This window comes from Nuphar pumila, chromosome 9 (assembly GCF_984573655.1).
Source record: "Nuphar pumila chromosome 9, dmNupPumi1.hap1.1, whole genome shotgun sequence".
NCBI classification, from domain to species: domain Eukaryota; kingdom Viridiplantae; phylum Streptophyta; class Magnoliopsida; order Nymphaeales; family Nymphaeaceae; genus Nuphar; species Nuphar pumila.
In genome coordinates, this window is record NC_143257.1 from 58,607,861 (window position 1) to 58,621,670 (window position 13,810).

At 34.4% G+C, this 13,810-nt stretch overlaps 1 protein-coding gene across 5 annotated transcripts in view; it reads right to left on the reverse strand.

The window, feature by feature from the left end:
- LOC149828603 (uncharacterized) overlaps positions 1–13,810 on the reverse strand; it is a 207,472-nt gene that overhangs the window by 159,274 nt on the left and 34,388 nt on the right. For all 5 annotated transcript variants that reach the window (XM_090017653.1, XM_090017651.1, XM_090017652.1 and 2 more), the window contains exon 3: positions 10,122–10,205. In XM_090017653.1, coding sequence (XP_089873779.1) covers positions 10,122–10,205 — 84 coding nt within the window. The remainder of the gene's footprint in view (positions 1–10,121; positions 10,206–13,810) is intronic.

Below are 13,810 nucleotides of genomic sequence, written 5' to 3' on the forward strand. Positions count from 1 at the left end.
TCATGGGAGAGAAAACCTTCACCTGAAGATCATGAAGAACAGTACGAACCCACATCAATTCAGCAGCTGTTTGGGCCATAACCCGATATTCTGATTCTGCACTCGACCTAGAAACCACATTTTGTTTCTTACTTCTCCAAGAAATCAAGTTGTCTCCCATAAACACACAGAATCTTGTGGTAGATTTTCTATCCACTACAGATCCTGCATAGTCAGCATCAGAATAGGCCACTATCTCTAGAGTTTCACCTTTCCTAAACAATAACCCCTTTCCAGGAGAAGATTTTAGATATCTGAGAATCATAATAGCTGCATTCCAATGTACCTCAGTTGGTTTGTCCATAAACTGGCTAACTTTGCTTACTGCTAAAGCAATATCCGGCTTGGTCACAGTTACATACAGTAGCTTCCCTACTAGGGAGTGATAGCTTTTGCTATCAACCGGTTTTGACCCTTCTTCAAACAACTGAACTTTATGGTCCATGGGAATATTTGCTGGTTTAGCTCCCAACATTCCTGTTTCCTTTAATAAGTCAAGAACATACTTCCGTTGAGACAAAATCATCCCTTCACGGCTCCTGGCAACTTCTATACCCAGAAAATACCTGAGTGAACCAAGGTCTTTTATAACAAAGTGTTTTTTAAGATGCCTTTGTGGCTTCAATAGCTTTCACATCATCTCCTGTAAGAATGATGTCATCCACATATACCACCATAACAACTATGTCAGAGCTAGTTTTCTTTATAAATAGTGTATGATCAGCTGCTGACCTATTAAAGCCAAAGTGTGACATCACTTCAAACAACTTTTGAAACCATGCACGAGGACTTTGTTTCAAGCCATAAATCGCTTTTCTCAATCTACACACCTTCTGACACTCCCCCTTAACCTCGAATCCTGGAGGTTGTTGCATGTAAACGGTCTCAGATAAATCCCCATATAGAAATGCATTTTTCACGTCTAATTGGTACAAGCTCCAACAATGTTGAACAACGATTGAGAGAACAAGACGAATGGTACCCATCCGTACAACAGGAGAAAAGGTTTCAAAGAAATCAATACCATATGTCTGAGTATACCCTTCGGCTACTAATCTGGCCCTGTACCTTTCAATAGAACCATCAGATTTGTACTTTATTGTATATACTCATTTACACCCAACAATGTCAGCATCTGCTGGAGAATCAACTAGATCCCATGTATGCGGAGATATTAAACCATCCATTTTTTCTTGCATAGCCAGCTTTCAGCGAATATCAAGCTCTGCCTGCTGATAGTTCAGAGGAATAGTTTCAGCAGATAAAGCTGAAATAAAAGACTTCATCTGATTTCCAATTCTGGCATCGGAGACAAAATGAGATATGGGATATAAGGTACATTGTCGTGTCCCCTTGTGTAGAGCAATAGGCCTGTTATCATCATCATGAAGATCACTATTGTCAGTAGAACTTACCTCAGGGGAAGAAGAAGAGGAAGGCACTTGCAGAGGTGGAGCTCTACGCACATATACCAATGGAGGATTATTAAATCTGGAAGAGGATGAAGTTTGGTTCGGTAATGAGGGCACAGATTCCAAAGGAAAAGGAGGTATAGGTAACGGAAAAGACTCAGCTGGATCAACCTGCAGCGGGGAACCGGTACTAGAGTAATATGGAGTGGATTCCAAGAAAGATACATCCGCACTGACATACTCTCGGAGAGAAATAGGATCATAACATCGATATCCCTTTTGATTTTTGGGATAACCTATAAATATGCATTTTGTAGCTTGTAGAATTGGAAATCAGATGAAAACTCTTATTTCAGCTTTATCTGCTCAAACTATTCCTCTGAACTATCAACAGGCAGAGCTTGATAACCGTTGGAAGCTAGCCATGCAAGAAGAAATTGATGCTTTAGTATCTCAGCATACATGGGATCTAGTTGATTCCCAGCAGATGCTGACATTGTTGGATATAAATGGGTATATACAATAAAGTACAAATCTGATGGTTCTATTGAAAGGTACAAGGCGAGATTAGTAGCAAAAGGGTATACTGTATACTCAGACATATGGTATTGATTTTTTTGAAACCTTTTCTCCTGTTGCACGAATGGGTACTGTAAACACCTCAAATTTTCACCCTCATTCAGTGTTTATATATTGCATGCATTCGGCATACCATTGCATGCATTCGGTATACCATTGCATGGCATTGCATGTCATTCGGTATACCATTGCATGGACCTTATATTTTGAAATGCTTTCTCAGAAAACAATCTGGATTCGTTTTAAACTCAATTTTTAACTGATTTCAATTCTCAGATGAGACTCATTTAGGTGATGACGCTTCTGGATTCCTTCATTTATCAAATTCTTCAAAAATTTCAGAGTCCTAGTTGGATTAGGACTTTATCTTTTTAAAACATTTTCAAAACTCCATTCTGATTTTAAACCAGTTATGGTCATATCCCTTGTCAGTTTCCTCCATTTTGGCTAAAATCTTAGAGTCTTAGTTGGATCAGGACTTTTTTTTCCAGAGTCTCAGTCGAATAAGAACTCTACTTTTTACTACATTTTCTACCTGTTTTTGGAGAAAACCTTTCAAAATCTTCCGTTTTGGCCAAAATCCCATAATCCTAGTCGGATCAGGACTCTTCTTCAAGAGTTCAGTCGGATTAGGACTCTTCTTTAGAGTTTCAGTCAGATTAGGACTCTGTCTTTTGTCACCATTTTTACCTGTTTTCAACCAAAACTTTCAAAATGAGTCAAAACTCAGAGTTTCAGTCAAAACAGGACTCTGTTCAGAGAGTCCCAGTTGGATCAGGACTCTGATCCTGATTTCAATTTTGAGAGAATCTTTCAAAAATATTTCCATCTATGAAAACGGTTACACTTTTATCAAAGAATTTCAAAATTCTGAGGTTTTATCCCAGGGTCCCGATCAAATCAGGACTGTACCCCAGAGTCCTGATCGAATCAGGACTCTGTCCAAAATTGGTTTTCTCACTCCATTTTCACTAATTTTCAAAATTTCTGTTTAAATTTCATCATTTGCTTATCAGAAAACCAAAAAATCTTCGAGTTCTGATCAAATCAGGACTCTTTCTCATAGTCCTAATCAGACCAGGACTCTGAACCAAAACTTCAATTTTATCCTATTTCTAACTGTTTTTTAAAATTCTCTCATATTGTTTTCTCAGAAAATCCAAAATTCTGAGAGTCCTAGTTCAATGAGGACTCTGTCCTCAGAGTCTTAGTTGAATCAGAACTCTGTTTTATTTCAATATTTGTCATTGTTTTCACTGTTTTCACAAGTTCTTTCATCTGTTTTTCAGAAAATACCAAAAAAATCTAGAGTTTCAGTCTGATCAGGACTCCGTCCCAGAGTCCTAATCCAGTCAGGAGTCTGTTCTAGAGTCTGTTTTTGCTTTCATTTTTACTCTTTTCCATTTGTTTTTCAAAAATTAGGTTTTTTGGTAGAGTCCCGGTTGATTCAGAACTATATTTCAAAGTTTCGGTTGAGTTAGGACTCTAACCTTGACTGCATTTTCTGACTTATTTACCATTTCGGATAAAATATTTTCAAAAACTCCTTTATTTGGCTTTTAAAATCCAAAATCTCTGAGTCCTAAAAATTCAGGACTCTAGCCCAGAGTTCCAGTTCGCTTAGAACTCTATTTTCAAAACTTTGAATTTCAACTTTTAACTTTTAACCCTTTTTTAAAGCCATTTTTAGTATTTATTTATAGTTTTTCAAAACTTCGATGTGGGGCCCCCTCAGTTGGCGTCATATCTAGAGGAGTTCTGACTCAGTCAAGACTCTGTATCATTTCAAACCTTTCAATCTCAAAGTCTACTTTTGAATTTTTTTTGAAAAACCTCTCATTTTCAAGTTTTAAAATCGTTTTTTGAAAATGCAAGTGGGGCCCACTCAGGGTGGCGCAACATTTGAAGAAGTCAAGGTTAAACTAGGGTTAGTCGTTGTCCTAGTTAGGCTAGGGGTTTAGAGGAGTCAAAAGCAATTTTAAAAATCCATTTTATTTAAGTTTTAAACCATTGGTTTTTAAAGGTTTTAAATTGAAGTTTTAAAAACCAAATGTGGGTCCATAGTGGTGCCACATTTGGACTTTCTAGGGTTTAATTAGGTGTTAATTAGGGATTAATTAGAGTCCATTTAGGTTAGAATTCTTCAACAAAATCGTCCTCCCCATGTGGTTTATCAAAAATAATTAAAAAGAGTCCAAAAAATCAAAACTCTTCCTAAACAAATCCAAGAAAAAAAATCTATAAATAGGGGACCTAAAGGGGGTCAAAGGAAGCTCTTTTCTCTCTCAAATTTTCGTGGCTTCTCTCTCCTCTCAGGCACCTCCACCTTCCTCCATTGCAACTGCAGCCCCAAGGTGAGTTATTTAATATTAATTTATTATTTTTTATTAGTTTTTTATGATTTTATATTAGATTTCACCATTGGTACCTCCCCTTTCATGGATTAAACCATGGATTCAACCTCAAGAACCTCAAGTTCAATTCAAGAAGATGATCTAACCCTATTTCATGCTGTTTTTCATGATTCTAATCCATTAGAATCATTTATTGCATTGTTTTTTATATTCTTAATCAAGAAAACATGAGATTTATCCGATTAAATGGATTAAATCCATGGTTTAAAGGGTAAAAGCAATTCCAGCCATGGATTCCCTGTGTTTTATTTATTTTTTTACTTATTCATATTTATTACACATGTTCCAGCATAGAAATTAGTTTTGTTTTACTGTTTAAGTATTTTTTTATTGTTTTAATTGATTCAAGCATGTTTTATTGAGTTTTCTTAAATTTTTATGTGTTTTAAGCCTAGATCAGTAAAGAGCATGTTAGTTCGTATTGAAATACTCACTGTAAATTTCTGATTTTTTTATATGTGATACACGAATATGTCAGTGAACTACTGTAAAAATTTCAGATGTTTTGGGATTCGGGAACCTTATTAATAAAATACAAAGTCAAATCGGGATTTCTGTTGATTAAAATCGTTATTTAAATTCAAGCATAACTTGCAATTGTGTTATTTCTTTCATCCGATATCTGATTCGAGATCCGTAAAGTGCAGTGGCTTCATATTGATGTAAACTATTTACTGTGAAATTTTGATAATTTTTTGCCTATGTTTGTTATTTTTCCTCTGACAGAAAGTCGGATTCAAAATTTAAAACTCGTTAGGGTTTACCAAAACCCTAATCAGACTTGTAAAGATTGTAGATCTCAAACCGTAGATCCGATTCATGATCTGTAAAAAAGGAAGTTCATTGGTTTTATGTCTACTGTTCACTTCCGAAATTTCAAAAATTTTTTATGAAGGCTGCTATTTGTATCTGTATTTTCAACCCGAAGTACCTGTTTTAACCAATTTTATATTCATTAAATTTTAGTCCAAATTGTCGGAAGGGTAGCTCCCTCATCGGAGATGATTTTTCCGATCTGTAAAAGGAAGATTCTCTATTTTTCTGTCTAGTTTACCTCTGTAAAATTTGACAAATTTTTATGGTGGATTGACCCCTGATTCGGGTCTAACTCTGAAACTGGTCTGTGATTATGGGTAAAAATAGCTTATTTTAGTGTTTTTATGCAATTTTTGAATTGGAATAATGTCAAAAATATATTTTTATGATTCCAATATGATTTTAGGGTTATAATAAGTGCATGCGTCGATTTTTATGAATTTTGGAATCCATTTGATGCTTGAATGGATGAAATTGCAAAACAGGATCCAGAAACACTGCCAAAATCGTGATATTTGTGATATTTTTTTATTTTCGTGTATAATTTCATGTTTTTAGGGTTTGTTCATGTTTAGAATAATATTAGGATGTTTCATGATTAATTTTGTGCTTATTTGACTTTATTTAAACCCTAAACCCAAAGTTTTTACCAAAATTTATTTCAGAAAACCCTGATTTCAAGGCCATAGTCTTGCTATCAGAGGCATTTTGGTTATTCGACCTAAATTTCGAAATTCTAAACCCTAATTTTCATATTTTTAATCATGTCACATCATATTTGGTTTAATTTATCTTCATTTGAATTTTAAAACTTGCATTTTACAAAATATCTTTCTGAAAACCTTGATTTCAAGGCCATAGTCTTGCTATCAGGGGTATTTTGGTCATTTTGACCCTAATTTCGAAATTTCAAATATCATTTTTCATATTTCTTCTATTTTATTTTATATTTTATTAAGTTTATATCTAGCAAAATCTAGCAAAATCCAGCAATTTCCAGATATTGCTGGATAAACCTAGAAAAGTCAACATATCTTCATTAACCAGTTTTCTATTTTTGCAGGAACATTGAAGACTTTACTTTTATGTATTTAAATTCAATTAGTGATGTAAATTGTAATTAATTTTGGAATAAGATTTACATTTTCTGCTTAGAATAGGATTTGCATTGCATATAGTTTAAACTTTGATATATAACTCCTATGTATGTCAATTCATACACATTTTATAAATCCACCATGGTCTACACAAATGGCACATGCACTAGCTCTTATGGAGTTGACAAACTCGGTGGAATTTGTATTTATGCCATAGTCAGAATACGAATGAGACCCAGATTTCTGATCTTCGTATTAGCCACATTCATCTTACACTCTTAGGCTAACTTCAAAATGCACTGCATTTTGTCAAAAATACAAACGATTTTCTCAAATCCTCAAAGCCATGTCTTTCAAATCCATATTCATTCATTTTATTCATTTACAAATTCCAATTTCAATTCAGAGAAATCGATTTTCTCAAAATTTTCTAAATCTTATTAAGAAATTGATTTTCTCAAATCTCTGAGATTTCAAATGGTATTTCAAGCATTTTTCAAAGTTCAAATCATGATTTTCCAAGTTATATATTCATTTTCAAAGTTTGAATTCAAAGAAATCATGTTTTTCCAAAGTTACTTGAAATCCCTTAGAAATCGATTTTCACAAAACCTCTAGATTCTTCAGAAATAGATTTTCATTTTCCTCAAGAATATTCTTTCACCATGATTCACGATTTTCCAAGTGACATCTTTTCCAAGAATTTTCCAAGTATTTCAAATATTCAAAGCAAACATCATGTTTTCAAATCTGCATTTTTCAGAAAATTCATAGCACATACCTGATTATTTGTGCATTTAGGAAATAGAACACGATTGAGACAAGTTAAGCAAACCTAAGCACACTTTTGATCCTTGGTTTGAGTACCCCTGATAAAGGCGCCAGGAACGGTTGAACCTCGTACCGACAGGCGAGTCTCATTCTTTGGAATTATCCTGCATTTTAAAACGGAGGCAAGTTATTTTGAAAATCTTTTTCAAAGGTCAGTTTGACTTGCAAAAGTAAAATTTTGCGATGATAACAGGTATCATTCATCTTGTTCTCTCAGTAGTTGTTCAGCATTGTTGGAGCTTGTACCAATTAGATGTGAAAAATGCATTTCTATATGGGGATCTATCTGAGACCGTTTACATGCAACAACCTTCAGGATTCGAGGTTGACGGGGAGTATTAGAAGGTGTGTAGATTGAGAAAGACGATTTATGGCTTGAAACAAAGTCCTCGTGCATGGTTTCAAAAGTTGTTTGAAGTGATGTCACACTTTGGCTTTAATAGGTCAGCAACTGATCATACACTATTTATAAAGAAAACTAGCTCTGGCATAGTTGTTATGGTGGTATATGTGGATGACATCATTCTTACAGGAGATGATGTGAAAGCTATTGAAGCCACAAAGGCTCATCTTCAAAAACACTTTGTTATAAAAGACCTTGGTTCACTCAGCTATTTTCTGGGTATAGAAGTTGCCAGGAGCCGTGAAGAGATGGTTTTGTCTCAACGGAAGTATGTGCTTGACTTATTAAAGGAAACAGGAATGTTGGGAGCTAAACCAGCAAATATTCCCATGGACCATAAAGTTCAGTTGTTTGAAGAAGGGTCAAAACCGGTTGATAGCAAAAGCTATCGCTCCCTAGTAGGGAAGCTACTGTATGTAATTGTGACCAGGCCGGATATTGCTTTAGCAGTAAGCAAAGTTAGCCAGTTTATGGACAAACCAATTGAGGTACATTGGAATGCAGCTATTATGATTCTCAGATATCTAAAATCTTCTCCTGGAAAGGGGTTATTGTTCAGGAAAGGTGAAACTCTAGAGATAGTGGCCTATTCTGATGCTGACTATGCAGGATCTGTAGTGGATAGAAAATCTACCACAAGATTCTGTGTGTTTATGGGAGACAACTTGATTTCTTGGAGAAGTAAGAAACAAAATGTGGTTTCTAGGTCGAGTGCAGAATCAGAATATCGGGCTATGGCCCAAACAGCTGCTGAATTGATGTGGGTTCGTACTGTTCTTCATGATCTTCAGGTGAAGGTTTTCTCTCCCATAACCATGATGTGCGATAACAAAGCTGCAACATATAGCGAACAATCCTGTATTTCATGAGAGAACAAAGCACATTGAGGTTGATTGCCACTATGTAAGGGATATGGTTCAAGCTGGTCATATCACTACCAAATATCTAAAGTCGGAAGACCAAGTTGCAGATATGTTTACAAAACCTCTTGCTAGACCAAATTTCTCAAAATGTTGTGACAAGCTGAGCATGATTGATATCTATGCTCCAGCTTGAGGGGGAGTGTTGAGATTAGGTGGTTTTAAGTTTAAATCTTCTTAGATTAGAGGTTATTTGAAATTTTAATTTAATGATGGACTTAGATGTAATTTATTCTTTTTGGCCTCTCTCTATTTAACATAGAGAGTAGCCCTAATAATAACTTAACGCGTTTTCTTATTGCGCAGCCGTCTCTCTCTCTCTCTCTCTCTCTCTCTCTCTCTCTCTCTCTCTCTTCCTCTCTCTCTCCACCTAGGTTTCGGTGCATCACTTCTACCTTCTACAGTGAACAAAAAACATTATGGATATATCAGGTAAATCATATGAATGCAAGTTCAGTAAAGCACCGCAACAGGCTTAAACAGGTAGGCATGAATAACTTTTAAGCTTTTCAAGGCTAAATATTTAAAAGATATAGACACAAGTTACAATGAGAAAAAATAAAAACTATGTGAACTATATTGGACCCTTGGCATATTTCAAAATCAATTTAAGGCATCAAGTACTCCAGGTTATTCTTGTGATATCAACGATCAGTCCATCACAGTTTTCTTAAAAAGAAACTGTAACATACGGCCAGCAACTTAAAGGCCAATTATCAACTAAAAGAAACTATGGTACTTACATGCCAAATGATGAGGATCAATACTCAATAGCCACAGATATTAACATGAATTTTGATTCTATTAGCAATTTATGATACACAAAAGATATCAACAGCGAATAAACAAATTTGAATTAAAAAAATCTCAAGAACATCACATTTTATGCTCAGGTGAATCAGAAGGCTATATCCTGTAAGCCAACACAATGAATGATAACATGATTAAATAAACCTACCTCAATTTTATCATGTTATTGTTTATCACGTACTTTCTTTACAAGCTACTTTCGTGAGGTCTCCAGCAGCCATGCTGGAATCACCATGAAAAATGGCTTTACAGAATGCCTAAATAAGGTTGGTCCTCGCAAATTCTGTTTTATTGTTTTTTACTTATATAAAACTCTCACCTACGGACTGAGCAGGGATGTACACTTCATACAGGTAGTGGGGTTATGCATACTTATGTGTGTGGCTCCAAAACATTTCATTAACTACTTACAAAGACAATGTTTCTTGGATTAAGAATTTTTTGTATCATTTCTTTTTTCTGTTTACCTATTATTTTGTCATTAGGAATGAAATTGGTTAAATTCCCATCGCATATCCTCATTATTTTTGGACCCTGTGGTAGTAAACAGCAAAGCAGATTACTAAAAACTTAGGAATTCGCTCAAGAAAAGACAGGACTGGCATTCTAGAATATTTTAAGAATGGAAGGCGCTTGTACTTCCACTGAAATAAATAATCTTTCCTCTCTCTTAATATATAAATAATGGTTTCTTCTCCACAAGAAGAGAATAATAATGAGACCGATGGAGAATCCAATTACAGATCATTAAAAAAACATTGAATGCATGCCTTAAGTAGAATGTAATGGCATCAGATCACCTGTCCCTTACTAAGCATCTCTGACTTCTTCAACTTTTTCATGGCATATATATTCCCCGTGGATTTCTCCCGACAAAGCTTAACCTGTAGAAATGTATGTGATAACGCTCATGAAGTGTAATGAAAAAATAAACAATAAGAACAAATAATGAGCAATCAGTAAAATTAAGAAAGAAAACAACTCCCATAAATTAGCCAAATGCACTCAGTAAAAAACATAACCACTTGTCTTAAAAAAAAACATAACTATTTTTTTTTGTCTTCACTAAATTCTCTTTGAAATTTAGATTGCAGCCTTCGCTACATAACATAATCCTGTTTAATGTAAAACATAGTAAATATGTTTTCTCATCCCAAGCCATTTAACTTTATTGCACAAAAAAATTTGTGTGGATAAAAAAACATACAATTATAAATTGTCAGGGTGGCTGCAATTTGAAAATCATATCACCTGATTATATGGACATGTTGCACTTTTCTCTTTGAATATGTCTATTTTATTTTGGAATTTATTAGCATACAGCATTAAGTGTTAATTCCCTTCCATTTTATTATGTATTCTTTGTTATATGTTCTCTTATCCACTTTTGTCAATTCAATGATAAACAAATCAACCTTAATATTCTAGGCCTACATCAGATGATCATGTGTGCTCATACAATGTCACTGTTTTAGCTGTTCAATCCTTTTCATGGAGATTGCATGCTATGTCAGCTTAAGGTAGTAATCCCATTGTTCTTTATCGACTTCTCTTTTTCTCCGAGTTCACTTCTATGTGGTTATTCTTCTGAAATATATAGAACTAACAAATGCAAACCAATCAAATTGAGATAAATGGGAACAAACTGCTGAAGCACAGTGCCATTTATCATACAACAGAGGACCACTTGAGTCTATAGTTGTGCAAAAGTAATATGACATATAGAGACCACTGTCACCGAAAATATTGTGAGAAATACTGATATTTTAAGGTATCTGATATTAAAGGTAATATCTCACAATATTTTCAAAATACTGCTAAAAGACAAAGTATCGCGATATTTTTGGGAAAAACTCTTTTTATTTATTTCAAGTTTGCATTTCCTATTTTTTGTTTCTTTTATATTTTAAAAGCTTTAAAACATGTTTTTTTATATTTTTGGAAGAAAAATAATGCAAAACTTATTATTTTCTTAGCTTTTTTGTTGTTATTTATATTTTTTTAAAATTTTTAAACACCCAAGATATTCCCGAGATTTATCAGCTTTTGAAAATTTCTCCGAGAAATACCCTCCCCAAGAAATTGCCTTTAACAATACAGGTGACTATGATAGAGACATTCTTTTGCTTTTCTATCTATAAAAAGTATTTTTATCTTTTTATTCTCTTTCTCTCTCTAGCAATATGTATACAGTCAGGAAGCTATTTTGTTTTTTTTTTGTTATTCTTCTTTATACATGTTACGATGTGAGTTGTATACATAGCACATGCACAAAAAGGTGAAGTATTTAAATTTCTTTGTTCTCTCTCTCTTTCTTAAGATAGTACAGAGCTTAAAGAAGTGATAGAAGGGAGCTTGTTACTCGATTAAATGAATGGAGGAAGAGGGACCGTAGGCTAGACCTCTACAGTGTCAAAGTGAAGAGCTGGCTTCTCAAAGAACTGGGAAAAAGATGTAATAAGATATTGCGGAAATATAAAGAGTGCTTATAAGTACTTACAACAATGAATAAAAGAAACAATATCACAAATCCACCAAGGGACAATAAAAACACAAGCCTTTAAGAAGGCAACAATATAAAAAGGCTCTTATTGAAAAGAGAGAGCTTTCAAGAATGCATACATACAAGGGATTCACCCTTATTTATACAAGAGGGAGTGGAAGGAAAAGGAAGGCCAAGGGCCTCAAAAGAAGAGCCCAAAAGGGGGCTCCCATGGAGTCGTTGGGAGCCCCCAACGGTCACATTTGTGACCGTTGAGGGCTCCAACGACTCTATGGTTGGAGCCCCTTTTGGTTCCTAAAAAATACAAAAAATGAAAAAGAAAAAAGAAATTACATTTTAACAAAAAAATAAAAATAGTTGTTTTCTAAAAAAAAAACTATGCGAAATTACAAAAATACCCCTATCGGGTATTGATGTAATATATATATATATATATATATATATATATATATATGAAATACATTTTAACACCCCCCTCAAACTTTATGGGAAAATGACGAAAAGTTTGCCAAGGAAAAACATGAAGCGGGGAGCCGAAAGGGCCTTAGTAAAGAAATATGTCAACTGATATTCTGAAGTGACATACGGTAAAGCAATTGTTCCTCGTAAGTATTCATCGCGAACATAGTGGCAATCTATTTCGATATGTTTGGTACGCTCATGGAAGGTATGATTGCTTGCAATATAGATGGCACTCTTGTTGTCGCAACATAGCTTTGAAGCTTCGGTAATATCAACTCACATGTCTTTAAGCAGACTGCAAAGCCATTCAACATTGTTGTGGTTGCCATAGCCCGATACTCAGCTTCAGTAGATGATAGTGAAATTTTCTGTTGCTTCTTGCATCGCCAGGCAATCAAAGATTCTCTTAGAAAGACCCAAAAACCAGTAGTTGAGACTCGATCATTAAAATTATCTGCCCATTTTGCATCAGTATAAGCAAGAAGATTCAAGGAAGAAGAGGAGGATAGAAATAGCCCTTTATTGATGGTGTTCCGAATATAACGAATGATCCGGAGAACAGTACTCATGTGCACAGTTGTAGGAGCATGCTGAAATTGACTAACTCAGTGAACCGCATGGGTGATATCTGGTCTGGTGATCGTTAAGTAGGTGAGAGACCCAATGAGTTGTCTGTAGGGTGTGAGATCTTCCAGAAGAACCCCATCCTCCAACCGTAATTTGGCATTAATAACCTCGAGAGTTTCTATTTTTTTTTCATCTGAAATGTCAGACTTAGAACATATATCTACAGCAAGCTTCATCTGTGATAAAATATATCCTTGAGAAAAATATGCAACTTCAATTCCAAGAAAGTATCTAAGAAAACGTAAATAAGACATCAAAATTATTTTTTAACATATTTTTAGCATCAACAATATTATTTTGATCATTTCCAGTGATAATCATATCATCAACATAAAGTAACAACATAACAATATAAGTACCTGCATTTTTAACAAAAAGAGCAGTGTCAGTATAACAAGAGTGAAATCCTAATTTTATCATGATATCAATGAAACGATCATGTAACGCCCCAAAAATCTAGGACTTGTAACTTTTAGAATAGTTTAGAAAGCTTTGAAATCATACAATTATCAGAGTCTAAATAGTACTTCAGCGGAAAATAATATTTTTAAAACAACAAGTCAATGGACCTTGAGCGCATTAAAGCGTAAACTTTCCTTTACCGAATTCCGCACAACTATTGAAATCAAATGGTTTTAAAATGCAATTTCAATGATTGAGAATTTGTTTGTTGAAACCAAGAAGAAGTTTACTAAAACAGTTTTAGTAACTCAAGGTTTAATAAAAAGAGAAATTTTGAAATACACTTTATACCAAATCTACCAACATGTCCTCAGGAGCGAAACGTCAGGGAAAGAGCTTTATCTTGATCTCATCACGCCATCGTGTCATCGCAGACTGTATTACCTATCCATTTCTTGCCCATAAAATGGGTCAGTTTCACTAAAAACTGGTAGG